At 38.2% G+C, this 15,834-nt stretch overlaps 1 protein-coding gene across 4 annotated transcripts in view; it reads left to right on the top strand.

Moving 5' to 3' along the window:
• Window positions 1-15,378, top strand: part of LOC141439679 (zwei Ig domain protein zig-8-like) — a 217,252-nt gene extending 201,874 nt beyond the window's left edge. For 3 of the 4 annotated variants that reach the window (XM_074104022.1, XM_074104023.1, XM_074104025.1), the window contains exons 4-7: window positions 4,349-4,568; window positions 9,589-9,763; window positions 12,650-12,786; window positions 15,121-15,378. In XM_074104022.1, coding sequence (XP_073960123.1) covers window positions 4,349-4,568; window positions 9,589-9,763; window positions 12,650-12,786; window positions 15,121-15,314 — 726 coding nt within the window. In that variant the 3' untranslated portion in view covers window positions 15,315-15,378. The remainder of the gene's footprint in view (window positions 1-4,348; window positions 4,569-9,588; window positions 9,764-12,649; window positions 12,787-15,120) is intronic. The other variant, XM_074104026.1, reaches the window with a different exon arrangement.
• Window positions 15,379-15,834: the final 456 nt, after the last annotated feature.

Here is a 15,834-nt window from a genome sequence, read left to right as displayed (position 1 = left end):
GCTTAATAACGACATATCTTGTCCGGGTAAGCGGTTAGTTCCAATGGAAGTGCTGAAAGTTTCTGGATGAGGGCTTCAGCATAGATGTCGCTAGTGTCGCTGCTTAAGTGACTAAATAAGAAACAAACAAGCTGAGATATGTGGTGCATAGGAGAAATTTGTGTCTGTACTCCTGTCCAGTTGTGGTGTAGCGGTATAGCACGCACCACGTAATATTGAGGACCTGGGTTCGATTCCCAGCGCTGGTCTCTTTTTGTGGTTTTTCTGCGCATCTATGTTTCAGTTTGTATTTTCGAAAAGATTGCCCGTTTATTTTTGCTTGCCAGTACCTGTTCATAATTTTATAGCGTTCTAGGGGGGGGGGCTTTGTTCAGCAGTGGATGTTCCGGCTGATGATGATGATGATATAGACCCTGCCCTTGAACCCAGAGAGTGAGAAAGTCCAACAAATGCGTTTATAAAATTGGTTAGGATTGGAATCTAACTCTAGGCCAACTAAAGTCGGTTTGTAAACATCCACCTTGAACCGTTGTTACGCAAATCTCATGTAAATTTAATCGTTTCGAATTAGAATATAACCAGAGTAGGCGTTCTGTAGTACAAATTTGCAGAGAGGATGGCAAACTATGACTGTGTAACTAAGAACGTGTTGAATCAACTCAAATAGGACTGGGGAAACGAACGGTTGTCTTTACAAATTGGGGCAAAATAAACGTGGAAGGTGCAATTGTGTTGACACTCTTACTATTGCTATAATTGATATCAGGATCATAATCACCATCATCATCATAATACAGGGTGTCTTTGACAATGGGGCTTTAAATTTAAGGTTCGATTCTACTCGCGTAACTAAGCTACTTTTGTTTTATAACATTTTTAACACACACACACGCACACACACACACACACACACAAACATCACGCCTGTATTCCCAAATCGGAAGTTGAGCACACGAAACGTTACCGCTTCGGAGCCACTTTTAGCAATTTTAGGTTTTAAGTTTGACAAAACCGGTACAATAGTGACGGTTGCTTGGTTGGTTGGTTGTTTCCAAATAACTTGAATTTACATCATTTATTGAGCATCAACGTTTAATCGGTAAATCAGTGTATCGGACATGGCGGTGTTATCGCTGTCTCTTGGTACTTTACATTTGGGCCTTTTTTTGACTAAGACAAATATTTATCAATGTGCTGTCAATTTTCGGCATACATTTTTTGCTCCAACGGCTATCTGTTCTCCCTTTTTTTTCGGACGGACTGTTGCTGTTAGCCTGAGACGGCTTTTACAGCTTACCGGAGAGAGGGCGAGCAACCGATGGGCTGCTCAGCAAATGGGTGGTTTAAACTTAGCATGCCAAAGGGTGCTCCTATTGAGCCGACCTCGGACTTTGGACTCTGTTCTCCATATTAAAATGGCCTGCTCATTGTTACTTCAACAAGCTAATTCGCTTGGCTATGTCGCTTTCGCTTAGCTGTGTCTAATACAAGTATAAATAATATCTCTTGCCCAGAAGATTAGCAATAACAAGTGCTGACACGTAATGGCGCCGCACTGAGCCTAAACTTATAACTTAATCTTAGAGAGTTTCATATCTAGGGAGTTGTAATCAAGTTGTACTTTGGGCAAACGTTGATCTAAATGTGTATCTTAGTTTAGATTTTAGGTGAAAATACGAGTGTGTTGGTGGTTTGTATTAAATTAATTTTGGCCTACAGACAGATATTGATGAAAATACAAACTGAAATATAGATGCACAGAAAAAACAGAAAACTGATTTGACCAGCTGATTATGAAGCTTCGGGTCCCGGGTACGATCTCCGGTTGGGGCTGATAATTTAATGACAACCATTAATCAAAGTTCAATGTCTCAAAACGGCTGAACCGATTTTGATAAAACATGTCTAAGAGCTATCGCCAGAAACCCTGCTTTCAAATGAAAAAATCCGCATTCAGATCGGTTTACCCGTTTAAGAGCTACGGTGCCACAGACAGACAGACTGACACAGACACACAGCCCTCTATAACGCCCCTCTTTTGCGTCGGGGGTTAAAAATACGAATGTTCGTTTTCGAGTCGATGTTTATTAATAAACTATTTTTAATAATAAATTAAACCTAGCATCATGTAGTTAATACGGTATTTGACAACTCCTGATTTTGCCATATCTTAATATTATTATGAAAATATAGATAAACAGATAGTGTTTAGCGAAGGAAAAAATTACATCGGTTGAAAATTGGATTTATAGTGATTTTTTGAAAAATCTATATACCTGACTCTTTCTCAAACGCTTTTTTCTATGCAGCAAGTATGGCGGTACTGGCGTGTGACGTCACATGCCAGTATGTCTTTCTCTGTCTAATCTTGAATTTCAAGCCTTTATAACTTTGTTATTTGTAAAGGTAGCTTAAAAATTGTTTTTCTATTCGATAACAGGCATTGTGTAGTTTTAATTTATTTAACATATACAAAATACTTAGTCAAATACCGTATTATATATTTTTTAAAGAATATTTATTTTGACGAAATTTGCTGTGTCGGGGGGCTTTGAGAGGCCAATAATCGATTTAGCTTTTAATTATTTTTATAAATTTATTAAGTTTACGTTTTAGTTTATTTTAGAAAAAAAGAAAGAAAGAAAATGCGTTTAATGCCAACAATTATGTACTTAGGTATATAATATTATACAAGAAATACCTATTTATATGCATTCTCCAAAATTACACGATTTAACAAAATAAAACCCCGAGCGTAGTTCGGTTGCCCAGGTCTGACCGTGAGTGACCTAGTACAAACTTAAGTTTGAGAATTAAATTGCTGTTAATCGAAATTAACAAAAAAAGTAAGCACATTTTTATGAAGTAGGCGTTCCTAAAAACGTGTTGAAACTTGTTATCAAGCGGATCTCTCTCGACTTGGCGTCGCTAAACTAGTCCACCTTCTAATGGTGATAAAAGCCTTCATTGTTTCAAAACGCGGTGTTTCAAAACCTTTTGTTACAGCGATTACGCAAATCACCCCATTGTGTAAGAAATAACCAAGCCAGAGACTGTTAATATCTACAAATTTCATTTTCATATCCAAAAGCAGATTTGTGATTTTTTTGCCGTCTTGCGGATTTTCATTTTTATGTTTATGGATGAAGTACTGAATTACGTTTTAGTTGCTTCGAAATAAATAGCAATGTCGACGTAGACCAAGAGATGGCGGGACGATTTGAACACACGTTTGAACATACTACACAGTATAACGCATGGGACCACATCATACATCCCTGTTTTTTTATTTCTATGTAATTTTTTCCATTTTGAATTGTACCTAATTTATATGTATTTTGTTTATACTTACAGTATAGTTTTTAATAACTTACTACCGAGTTTCTTGCGGCGCATTCTTCTTAGCAATGATGGTCTTTCCGAAAGCGCTGGTAGTTTTAAAAAGTAACATCTAAAAGAGCCCTTTGCGGCCTAGTTACAGTCTAAACGTATTGTTTTTTCGATCGTACTTACTCTACCGACTTAATACCTAGGTACTCTAAAAACCGTCATAAATTAAGAATTGTTTTGCTGCACAATAAATAACTTAATGATTATCATTAAAGCAGTAAAAGTTGCCTCTAGTGTCTTGGAGAAAAACTTCAGTACAGTCACCAGCACCAATATCTGATACAACAAGCGTGCATAAATATCTGATACGACTCTATTTCTAGGGCCGGAAGGACGTGTCAGATATTTTTGCACGCTCCGCCGTGGCAGATATTAATGCTGGTGACTGTACCTGGGAGATTTGCTCGGGCTAAAACTCGTTAAGAAGCGTTTTTCCAGAGATAAGACCAAGCTAGATCGATTTTTCATCCCGAAACCCCTACGTACCAAATTTCAACTAAATCGATATCCCCGAAATATCTAGATACAAGAATTGCTCCTTTCATCATCATCATCATCATCGTCATGTCAGCCGAATGACGTCCACTGCTGGACATAGGCCTCCCCCAAGGCTCTCCACTCAGACCGGTCTTGTGCTTTTCGCATCCTTCGCGATCGCGATTGCTCCTTTAATGAATGGTATTAGATTTGACCAGTCGAATGTCCGCTTAAAGTTAATGGAAATGAAAAATAGAAAACCCATGACCATCCGAGGCCGTATTGCCTAACGTTTCTACGCTCGCGGTCGCAATCAAATGACAGTTTTTGTATGCGAAATCTGTCATTTGATCGCGAAAGCTATCATAAACGTAGGCAATACGGCTTCTGATCTGGAAATGACGTCACTAACTCCTCCTTCAATCCTCCTTCGATCCTTACCAGAACAATCTTCAAGCTAAACTAAAATTTTCTTTTTCAGGTATCTTGGGTCCGCCGTAGAGGCAGAGAAGAAATGCCAGAGCTCTTGACAGTGGGTGCTGTCACATACGCTGCTGACGACAGGATCTCCGTCGCGCGACGGTACCCTGGCAACTGGCGGCTGCTCATCAGGGAAGTCAAGCCCCAGGACGAGGCTGTATACGAGTGCCAGATATCAACGCATCCGCCTAGAGTCAGCAGGACTTATTTACATGTCAATAGTGAGTATTTTGGTGTGATTACTTCAAATTTAGGGAGAATTTGTGTTAATTTACTACATATTTAAGCGTGCTTTATCTAAAGCTAATAACGACAAATCGTCACTTCTTTTAAGTTTCTATGTATACCAAAATAGTTACAAAAATATTACGGTACTTACGGAGAAGTCCAAGTTTTTTAAAAGTACTATTTTGGGCCTTATTAAATACTAGCAGGATATGAAGGCTCGAAAAAAAATGAACATTTTGACAGTAATAACAGTTTTTACAAGATTTTAACTTTAAATTTATGCATAAATCATATATTTGGTATTTTCGCAACAGAAGGATATTCTAAATCAGTGGAAATATTTGGATTTGGGCCTTATTATCCACAAGGTATAAGAAATCGTCTTTACTTTTCGAAAATATTAAGCTCATAAAAATATATTTTTTAATAATTTATTGAATCAGGCGTTACTTTGCGGAGGTCCATATCAATGAACTAAAAAGAATTTCCTTGCTGGCTTGCTTTTAGTTCATTGATATATTTTTTTATTATTTGTCACAACGCTCTTAACATAAGCTTTTAACAAAAAAAAAAAATTTTTCCTATTATCCAAAATTTCTTTGGACTTGATTGAACTAAAATCTATATAAAGAATTAAAACTAATACTTTTAATACTAGAGACTTCACTTTTCTCTTGTTTTTTTTTAATTAGGAACCTATTATCAAACCAGCCTTGATAAGAGATCAAGAGCTGGGCCTTGGTACCAACGAAGGCGGGGCCTTCTAAGCTCCAGTATAAACTTTAGAATAACAGAGAATATTTAATATAAAAATTGACATAAAATTATCTATTTGTCCTTCCTTATACAGCTAGATAACTTCTGTTTGCACCCATAAACCTTAAAACACATTTAACAAATAATAAAACTTAATAAAAACAAACCTTATTTTAGTAAAAAAATACATGAAGCGCAGACGCGACCTCCGTTTTGATTGTATGGACGCTACTGATAAAATGGTGGCATGTGCAAAGCAAAGCGTTGTTGGCAGCTCGTTGTATCGGCCACTATGTGTGCGTGATGTGTTGAACGAATAGTACCATAAACAGCAACTGATATTTTTTAATAGTGGGCCTTGTTGCCGGCTGGGCCTTCTATGCTTCCTCTACCTTATATGAGTTATTATCAATAATTTATTGAATCAGGCGTTACTTTGCGGAGGTCCATATCAATGAACTAAAAGAATCACAACACACTAACAACTGGTAACAACTGGTAGCATGGTGTACGGTTGTGTCACTCTGAAGATGAGCTCTGGTTGAGTTCGAAAAGCGTCAGTGTAGTGCGGTGGTGGTGATAGATGGGTTTGTGTGATTTGTGTGTGTTCTTACAGTGTGGAGGTGGAGGAACTGCATGAACACGCATATTTTGCATAAGCTTAGCTATCGTAAGGTCGCGGGTGAGCAAGGAAATTCTTTTAGTTCATTGAGTTATTATCAATCAATTAATTATTTTAAACATATAAAGCTAAATTAGGCAGATATAAGGCTAGATGCGAGTTGAACTCGCGTACCAATGATTCCGTGTAGCTATATAAAAAGCTATCAAAAAATATATTTTTACTATTAGTAGTTACTTTTATTACTAGTACCTAGTTTTTATGCGGTACTTAAATTAATTTCCTACTCTTGCTATGCTTGCTTACGTTTTGCATAATTTCATAATTCAATTTCATCGAAAACAAGGTAATTTTCCCTATACATTTTGACCCATGCGATTTTTGAACAAAAAGCACTCAAATCTGATCAAGCTATTATGTAAACTTGATTTAAGCCCACACAATATCACAAATAAAACAATTAAAGTCAAACTTAATACTGTTAATTCAATAACCGAAACCAGTGGCCTAAAACGCCGGGAACCTGATCAAAGCAAGGCCTCTCAGTTTTACAATAGTGAGAATTATCCGTACTAATTTTCTGTAATGAAATTCACTGGAATAAATTCATTTGAAACGCTTAGATCTTAATTGGAAGGCCGGGTTTATGGGTCGCAAGGACTTTCCGGATTTGAAAGTAATGGCAAGTATACTTACTCGAAACTCGAAGTTCGTATCGTACCGTCCCTCTCGCTCTTGTATTAAATAGTATAAGTGTCAGAGGGACCGCACGACACGAACTTCGAGTTTCGAGTTTTGTAGTAGCCCTGCTGTCCCAATAGTTGGCATCTTTAATCTTATGTTATTAGCAGGGAGCGTAATTTTCGTGCCGATGACAGACATAACGTCAAGCTAAGTAAATACAGAGTATTTTTTACCCAGACCTCTTTAGTTTACTGATATAATTAAGAAATAAATATAATAATCACATTTATAACCCTTACTCAAAAATGATACGAATATTCGCGATTGCATCTTTCTGATATAATTAATGCCAGATAGAACGCAGTCAATTTTCTTGGATGGTTTTGGGATTTGGAATAGCCAGAAGAAAGAACTATTTTTAAAATAATTGCCATCAAAAAAAATTATTTACATGAAGAAAGGTTTTGATCTTCAACAATATTTTGCTCCTTGTACGTTTATGAGGATTGTAACCAGTACAACACCAATTTGTATCTGGCGGGAGAATCGAGAGTTATATCTCCTTGAGTGTACACGTGAAACTTATTTTATGTAAATAAAAATGAATATTTTTTTGTTACACAAAAAATTAAATATTTTATTCACATGGTATTTTAAACTTACATCACCACTAAATTAAAAAGTCATTAACATCATTGCAGTATTGTAATTTTTATTTAAAAACATACTGTATGTGACTTCACGTCATAATGACGTCAACCGCACCAAAGTTACGCTCCCTGGTTATTCGCAATAGTAACGACAGCAGGGTGTCTATTGGTCATTTAGCATGTCGAGCACTCAGACATCTTGTATACCGGGTGTGGCCTGTAATACGAGCAAAAAATGTAAACATAGACCATCATCATCATCATCATCATCCCAGCCTATATACGTCCCACTGCTGGGCACAGGCCTCCTCTCAGAATGAGAGGGCTTGGGCAGTAGTTCCCACGCGGGCCCAGTGCGGATTGGGAACTTCACACACACCGTTGAATTGCTTCGCAGGTTTGTGCAGGTTTCCTCACGATGTTTTCCTTCACCGCAAAGCTCGTGGTAAATTTCAAATGTGATTCCGCACATGAATTTGGAAAAACTCAGAGGTGCGAGCCGGAGTTTGAACCCGCGATCCTCTGCTTGAGAGGCCATAGGTCAAACTACTCGGCCACCACGGCTTATACTAGGCCACACAAAATCTAAACATAGATCATACTCGTCAAATTGAACAACATTAGTTCAGCGACTTTTATAAATAACGGAGTCTTTGAATTTTCCTTTTTTCATACAAATTAAATACTGCTGTCAATGTACGCCATCTTAGAACACAACGGACGTCGCCTGTCACGCTACAAACATCAAGCATTTTGTTTTACATTGTTTCTTCAAATAAACTTAAAAGTGTAATAAAAATTAAAAACTAATTATTTTTTATAAGCCGTGGTGGCCTAGTGGTTTGACCTATCGCCTCTCAAGCAGAGGGTCGTGGGTTCAAACCCCGGCTCGCACCTCTGAGCTTTTCCAAATTCATGTGCGGAATTACATATAAAATTTGCCACGAGCTTTGCGGTGAAGGAAAACATCGTGAGGAAACCTGCACAAACCAGCGAAGCAATTCAATGGTGCGTGTGAAGTTCCCAATCCGCACTGGGCCCGCGTGAGCTCTTGTTATGAGAGGAGGCCTGTGCCCAGCAGTGGGACGTATACAGGCTGGGATGGGTAGGGATGGGAATTATTTTTTAAAGTCGCTGAACTAATGATGTTCAGTTTGAGGAGAACGATCTGTTTTGACTATTTGCTCATATTAGATACAGGCCACACCCGGTATAAATACATAAATAAGCATACAAGAATTGCTCGTTTAAAGGTATAAGATAACCACAAACTTTATTGACTCGCTTAGGCCGTTTTTTCTTAGTAACAATCGTAAATTCAACGCACATGACTCGAATCCCTAATATTACAGGCGAATGCCTTTCGCCCACGTCAGTCATTCTTACTAAATTCACAGAGACGAGAAACATTTTAAGGAGTTAGATATTTTGTTAACTCTGTCTGTCGTCGACGAGTCGCGTGAAGAAAATCTGTATTAAAAACATGAAACTACCGTGAGACTCGCTCATATTAAATGACATTGTAGGTACCGGATAACCCACGTCTTAAATCGAATTAGCTCGACATGTTTCGGGCTAATTCGTAGCCCTTCTTTCTAGGAGCAACGCGCCTCGGCGTCTGCCGCAACACGCGCACTCGATTTAAGACGTGAGTTACCCGGTACAATATCATTTAATAAAATACCCTTTGGTTTTCATTTACGGTCTAGGAGTAAACCCAACAGGTAGGTCTTAAAGTGAACATGGTCAAAACTTAAATCATGTCAAATATCCATGTCACACCCATGCAAATTTCAAATTTCAAATTTCAAATGATTTTTTCAGTAAATAGGCCGCAATGGGCACTTTTACTCGTCATTTTTTTAAACTATCAGCGCTTTCGGAAAGACCATCATTGCCAAGAAGAATGCGCCGCAAGAAACTTGGCAGAAAGTCATTTTTTCATAATAAGTAATATAATTACAAATAAAATACTTAAAAACTATATTATACAATTAAAGAAAAAAAAAATACATAAAATAATAATAAAAAAAAATACAGGGATGTATGGGGTCCCTTAGTCACAATACTAAACACTAACTATATCTAAACTATATCTACGTTCAGTGGAAGTGTAGAATGCTTCCACCGTCATAAATTTTAAAATAATAATAACAATAATTTAGTTCTGAAATATACATTTCAGGTCAAGTAACCATTAAGCTTTTGGATGCGGTACACTTGAGCTCGTTGACCGTTATGTTTTCCTTGGACAAGAGGGGGTGTACTTACAGGTATCAATTTACTTATTTCTTGTATCAGCTCCTCAAGTTTGGGTGGTGGACGAGGCAGGAGCGCCTCTCGTGGCGAAGTACTACGAGGCAGAGTCCACCTTGGCGCTGGTCTGCCGAGCGAGGCACGTGGAAACCCCGGCGGTGCTCATCTGGCTCCATGAGGGTCGAGCGCTCAACGCTGACACCACTAGAGGGGGAATCAGGTATGCAAACATACAATGCAATGCGAGCACTTAAATTGTAAATCTGTTTAAAAAAAATATACCACGTTGAGTTTCTTGCCGGATTCTTCTCAACAGAGGTTTATCCGAACCGGTGGTAGATTTTTTTTGACATTCATAAGTGCTTGTTATAGTCTCAGTCCTCAGTCCTATATACGTCTCAGATATCCTCCCAAGACAGCCGCCTAATTTTTTTTGTGTCTTAGTTTTAGTTAACAATTTCTACTAACATACTATGTAAGTGCCTTTATAACTAACACCTAATATGGATCTCATGGTCTGAAATAAACGGTTTTTATTTTTTATTTTATTTTTATAGCCTAAATTGAATAAAGATATTTAGATTTTTTTTTACTTTGATTATCTTCCTACTTTCTACTTTGCTGCTCTACTGCAGATTGTAGTTCATTGATATGAACATCCACAAAGTAAGCCCTGAATCTTTCTAGTGAAAATACAACTTTTAGGCTTAAATTGACGACCGGATGGCCAAGTGGTTAGAGAACCTGACTACGAAGCTTGAGGTCCCGGGTTCGATTCCCGGCCGGGGCAGATATTTGTATGAATACGAATTATTGCTCTCGGGTCTTGGATGTTTAATATGTATTTCAGTATGTATTTATCTAAGGATATAAAGTATGTTTTTCCGTTACTTAGTATACCTAGTGCCATCCACGAAGACGCGTGATTTTGTCAAAATTAGCCATTAAGTCATTGTAATAAGAACCACGGCACGCGTCATCGTGAATGACTCTACCTATAATGACCAAGGAGCGGAATTTCTCATAGCAAAAATCAAACATCAAATGGATTGAACATAAGTTTTATCGACCATTCCAGTTATCGATGTTATCGAATCGACTCTTCGCTTGTTATCGCCTTTAACATTATTCTGTAACATTTGACCTCTTTGATAAGCGACTTTCATCTCCATATTAAAATAAAATAAATCGCGTCAACGTCACATATTATGACATTTATGTCACTTGAGTTTTTCTCAGTCATTGCCGGGTTATTAAAATGGTTAATCCTAAAAAAAACGATTGGAAATGGCAAAAAAAACATCCCTTACATATTTACAATAAAGATTCTTCAACGATATACTGCTTTATATTTTAATTGTAACTAACTTAAAAAGTGCTTATTTTAAAAGTAAATACTTTTTTCTGTTTTATTAATTGCTGAAATATTTATCGATAGTCGATAAAACTTATGTTCAATTACTTTGACATTAGATTTTTGCTATGAGAAATTTCGCTCCTTGATAATGAATGACCTAAATCCATACTATAAGTTTTGCTTAGTTTGAAACTAGGTCAATTGGTGTAAAGTGTCCCATGATATTTATATTTATTTATAAATGATCATCCCGTACCCTGTCTAATGAACGCTTCAGGTACATGTGTTCCGCAAAAGTGATATGTTTATTACGTTGACTGCATAATCTGAAGAATGATAGAAAATAACCTACCAATGAGGCCTATTACCACAGATATCGATTACACTAGATAACGCTAACACCTCAATCTGTATGAAAACCAACCGTGTCACTTTTTTATGTCTACTGTGACGTCTCAAGAGCGAATTAGCGATGTGAATTCCCCGATGTCGCGCGAAATCGATTCAAATGCGCCGCCTGCCCGCGCCGTGGGGCTCGAGTCAGTCACTAGTCATGATTAGTCAGTTAGCGGTCAGTCTTTGTATGGGGCCAACCCCGACGTTTAGTTGGGGTTCGGACACGCGAAGTAGATGCATTTGCGTAATCTAGTGTAATCTATATCTGTGGCTATCACGTATGAATTCGCCGCTGGAGGCGCTAGTGTAGCGAGAGGTCTCCGAAATGTCAAATGCCACTGTTTTTGGTTGAGCTACGCGGGTTTATTTAAAATTAGAATAATTTTGTGAATATTTTGCAACACCTGAAATGAATTATGGCAAATATGCGTTACGGGGCAATGAATGTCTGTGTTTTGAGACAGGGAACGTATATGAACCGGGTATGACGTATATATTGATGCTCCAAAATTGATCACCACGCGCGTTGAACCCCTCATTCGTATATCACTATGAACCATCTCCATTGCGCTCTATAAAATACATTTAATGCGACAGCCGAGATAGATTGGCCCAGTGCCAGCGGTATCTTTTGTATACGGGATTATGACCGGTATTTTTCAATATTTGGAACATTAAATGGACCACGTAATGTTTAATGGATACTTTCACAGATATAGATCTATATCTGTGGATACTTTGAAGCGAGGGGAAACGAGAGTGATTTCTTTACAAGTGACGCAATGCGGTTGCCATTGATCTCCTGACTTTGGAGTTCAGTCTCTTGTGTCACACTTGTGGTTTTTGTGAATATTTTTTTAACAGAAAATTAGATCGCCAGACGGCATTTTGAAACCGCACCTACTACAAATCTGTCTAGACTTATTGGCGTGACCGATCATTTTAAACCTCATAGGTCACCCCCATATTCTTTGATTGCTACTACTTGCATATCTGTATATCAAACGCAATAGGCATCATTATTGTCATCATCATCTTGGCCTACGTCTCACTGCAAGTCAAAGACCTCTTAGAATGAGAGGGCTTGGGACGCAGTTCCCAGTGCGTCCAGTGAGGATTGAGAATTTCACTCGCACCATAAAATTTCTTCGCCGGTGTTTTCCCGCAATATTTTCCTTCGCCGTAAAGCTCGTGGTAACTTTCAAACGCAATTTCAAATACAAATTCTAAAAAAGTCAGAGGTGCCGGCCCGGACCCACGACCCCTCTGCTTGAGAGGCAAAATAGGTCAAACCACTAGACTACCACAGTTTTTTTAGCAATAGATATACTTACTGAGCCTTTTTTTCGGCAGTGTGAAAACAGAGCAAGTGCCCGGTGGCGCAGACAGCCTACTGAGGTTGGCACGTGTCAACAGCAGCGACGCTGGCAACTACACTTGCGCGGTCCGCGGTGCGCGGGCGCACACCGTGTCCGTGCACGTGCTCAATGGTACGGGTAGCACTGAAAGGCATAGAAAGATAAAGAAAGAAAGAAATACATTTATACACAACACAGCAATAGACAACACTAGGTACACAAGACACAACAATATTATTAAGTGCGACAGCATAGATATGTGTCATTGCGGTTGTAAATCGGACACTGGATCAGCATAATGATGAGACGGTAAGAACGCCCCAGCGCTGATTTTCAGCCAGCATCGTCAGTGACCCTCTGACCGCTATAACACTATTAACTATACATATAAAACTACATGAATTTATAAACTACAAAACATATTTTTATCGTAACTTTTTTTTAAATATTAAGTTAGTACGTAAACATAATTATTAGAACATTGAAATACAGTATACACACTTGCCAAGTATACATCCTTACGCGGGCTTAAATGAAAAAAAAAAAATTAAAAATAACCGAAAGAAAAAAGATGCTCTGTGAAATAGTGCTGGAAAGGAGAGGAATTAGGACTTCTGAAATGATAACAAATAGCCTTTAAGCTTTCGCCCAAAAGTGTACCTGCTACACTGAGTCTTAGTATTATGTGACAGAAAATTGTCGGTCTGCTAAAGCTAGAATGAGTCAACAGCGCAACGCTGGCAACTAAATAGATACAGTTGTACACTCTGTGGCGCGCGGACTCACACCATGTCCGTGCACGTGCTCAATGGTACGGGTACCACTGAGTGTTAGTACTATGTGACAGAGAATATGTCAGTCTGCAAAAGCGGGAACGCGTCAACAGCAGCGACACTGGCAACTACACTTGCACGGTCCGCGGCGTGCGTGCTCACACCGTGTCCGTGCACGTGCTCAATGGTACGGGTACAATAAGTCTTACTACATGACAAAACAATCGTCTTACGCCGACAATCTGCTGAAGCTGGAATGAGTCAACAGCTGTGACACTGGTAACACCATGTAACACTTACACGGTCCACGACGCGCGGGCATATAATATTTCCGTGCATGTACTCAATCGTAAGGGTAATGCTGAGTCTTATCGGTATAAACAGAGCAAGCTTAGAGCAACTAGGTGAGTGTTACGCGCTCCCACACTATATCCGTGCGTATGCTCAATGGTATGGGTGAAAATGAGTCTTAATACTGTCTATGCTGATAGTCTACTAAGGCTGGCACGCGTGTCAACGACAGCGACCCTAGTAAATTTACGAGTATCACGTTGGTACATACTGTGTCCGTGCACAAACTCAATGATAAATGTGCGGGTAACTTACCATGTGGGTGGCCGGCATGGTCTCTGATTGGTAAGAGTAAAACTACGTGGAGACAGCACTAGTGCTCAATGCTACTACACGACAAGATTTGATGACGTGGTAACAAAAGTAACGCAGACATTTGGATAAGTTACCGTGTGTGACTATGGTACGGCAACACAAAGTTTACAAGCAAATAACAAACATCCTACTTAGGCTTTAGTGTACAGTCGAGGAAACTGATTACAGCAAGAAAAATCTTGCCAGCGCAATTTAGGGTGCCGGATTATTTCTCAATAAACCTAATCTATTTAAATTATTACAAAACCAACAATGTGAATTGTACACTCGTCATTATTATAGAACTGGAGAAACTGTAGTTTCTTTTTTCAATTTTATTTACCCGTAGGAACTTATTTCGCTCTTAATTGCTTTTTTAATTCCCTTAACGCGCTCAAATTAATATATTAGGACGAAATTGTGAACAAGTACACGGGTATACAAAACTTTATAACTTTGTTGAACATGCATTTCCTAATATAAATAATATGTATATACTTGTTTTTTCTGTACTGCTCACTGTGTTGGTGTGCAATAAAGAGTTATTGTATTGTATTGTAATTATAAATAAAATATATGGTTGATTCAATGTTTTTTATGGAACCTGTTAAAATTTTGAGGTGCTATAAATATTTTTTTTTTATTAATATAATCGAAACAATATAAATACAATGAACTTATTATGCCACTATTGGAAAACCCACTGGGGGTTTATGTAATAGTAGGCGAGTTATAGCGATTTGTTCCTGTATTTAACTAATTTGAGAACTACAACATCGTGTATCGTTAAAAATTAACTTAATAAACTTTTCAGACCAATTTTCTGCGATAACGAAATGTACTAAAAAAAAACAGTTGATATTAAGTACAGTTACTAACCATAACGAAACGTTAACCTTGTTGCTAAACTCTTAGTCTTAGTAGTAATTTGGACGGGCCTTGAAAAAGTTCCGCAAATCATGATCTGCCCAATGTTCGCTACACTTTATGCTCCTTTCACTTTAGCCACCTTTCTTTTCCACTTTCTATCACAACTTACTTGTTTCAGAAGAAAGCCTCGCCGAGCTCCACGCCGGGTCAGCTCTCCACCCCCTCTCAGCAACAACAATAACCATCACGTTAATAACGATGACGGTTATAACGAACGATATAACGTCGTTAATTCCCACGATTTTCTTCGCAACCCTATTATATACGGTTGCTGAGTTTACGAGCAAACATTTTATAGTGCTACCCACGTGATAAATAAGAATTATGATTGTGTAAATAAAATAAGAGATTATTAAAGAATTATAAATTTAACGGTTACGGGGAAATAAAATTTCATTATATATTTTGGTTGTTTTATTTTGTGACTGAATTAAAAAATATGTTATAACTATCTATTTATCTATAATAACTTTAAACGAACAATTCTTGTATCTCGGAAACGGCTTTAAACGGCGGAAATTTGGTATGTGGGGGTTTTTGGGGATGACAAATCGATCTAGCTTGGTCTTATTTCTGGGAAAACGCTTAATTATTATCGAGTTATAGCCCGAACAAAGCTCGGTCGCCCAGGTAATCATCTCAGCCGCAGGACGTCCACTGTTGGACATAGGCCTCCCCCATTTTTTTTTTAATTTGACTGGATGGAAAACGAGCAAGTTGGTCTCCTGAAGGTAAGAGATCACTACCGCCCATAAAAATCTGCAACACCAGGGGTATTGCAGACGCGTTGCCAACCTAGAGGCCTAAGATGGGATACCTAAAGTGCCAGTAA

Source organism: Choristoneura fumiferana, chromosome 21 (genome assembly GCF_025370935.1).
Source record: "Choristoneura fumiferana chromosome 21, NRCan_CFum_1, whole genome shotgun sequence".
In the NCBI taxonomy this organism is placed as follows: domain Eukaryota; kingdom Metazoa; phylum Arthropoda; class Insecta; order Lepidoptera; family Tortricidae; genus Choristoneura; species Choristoneura fumiferana.
The sequence above is the reverse complement of the archived record's forward strand: the minus strand, read 5'-3'. Positions and strand labels throughout refer to the sequence as shown.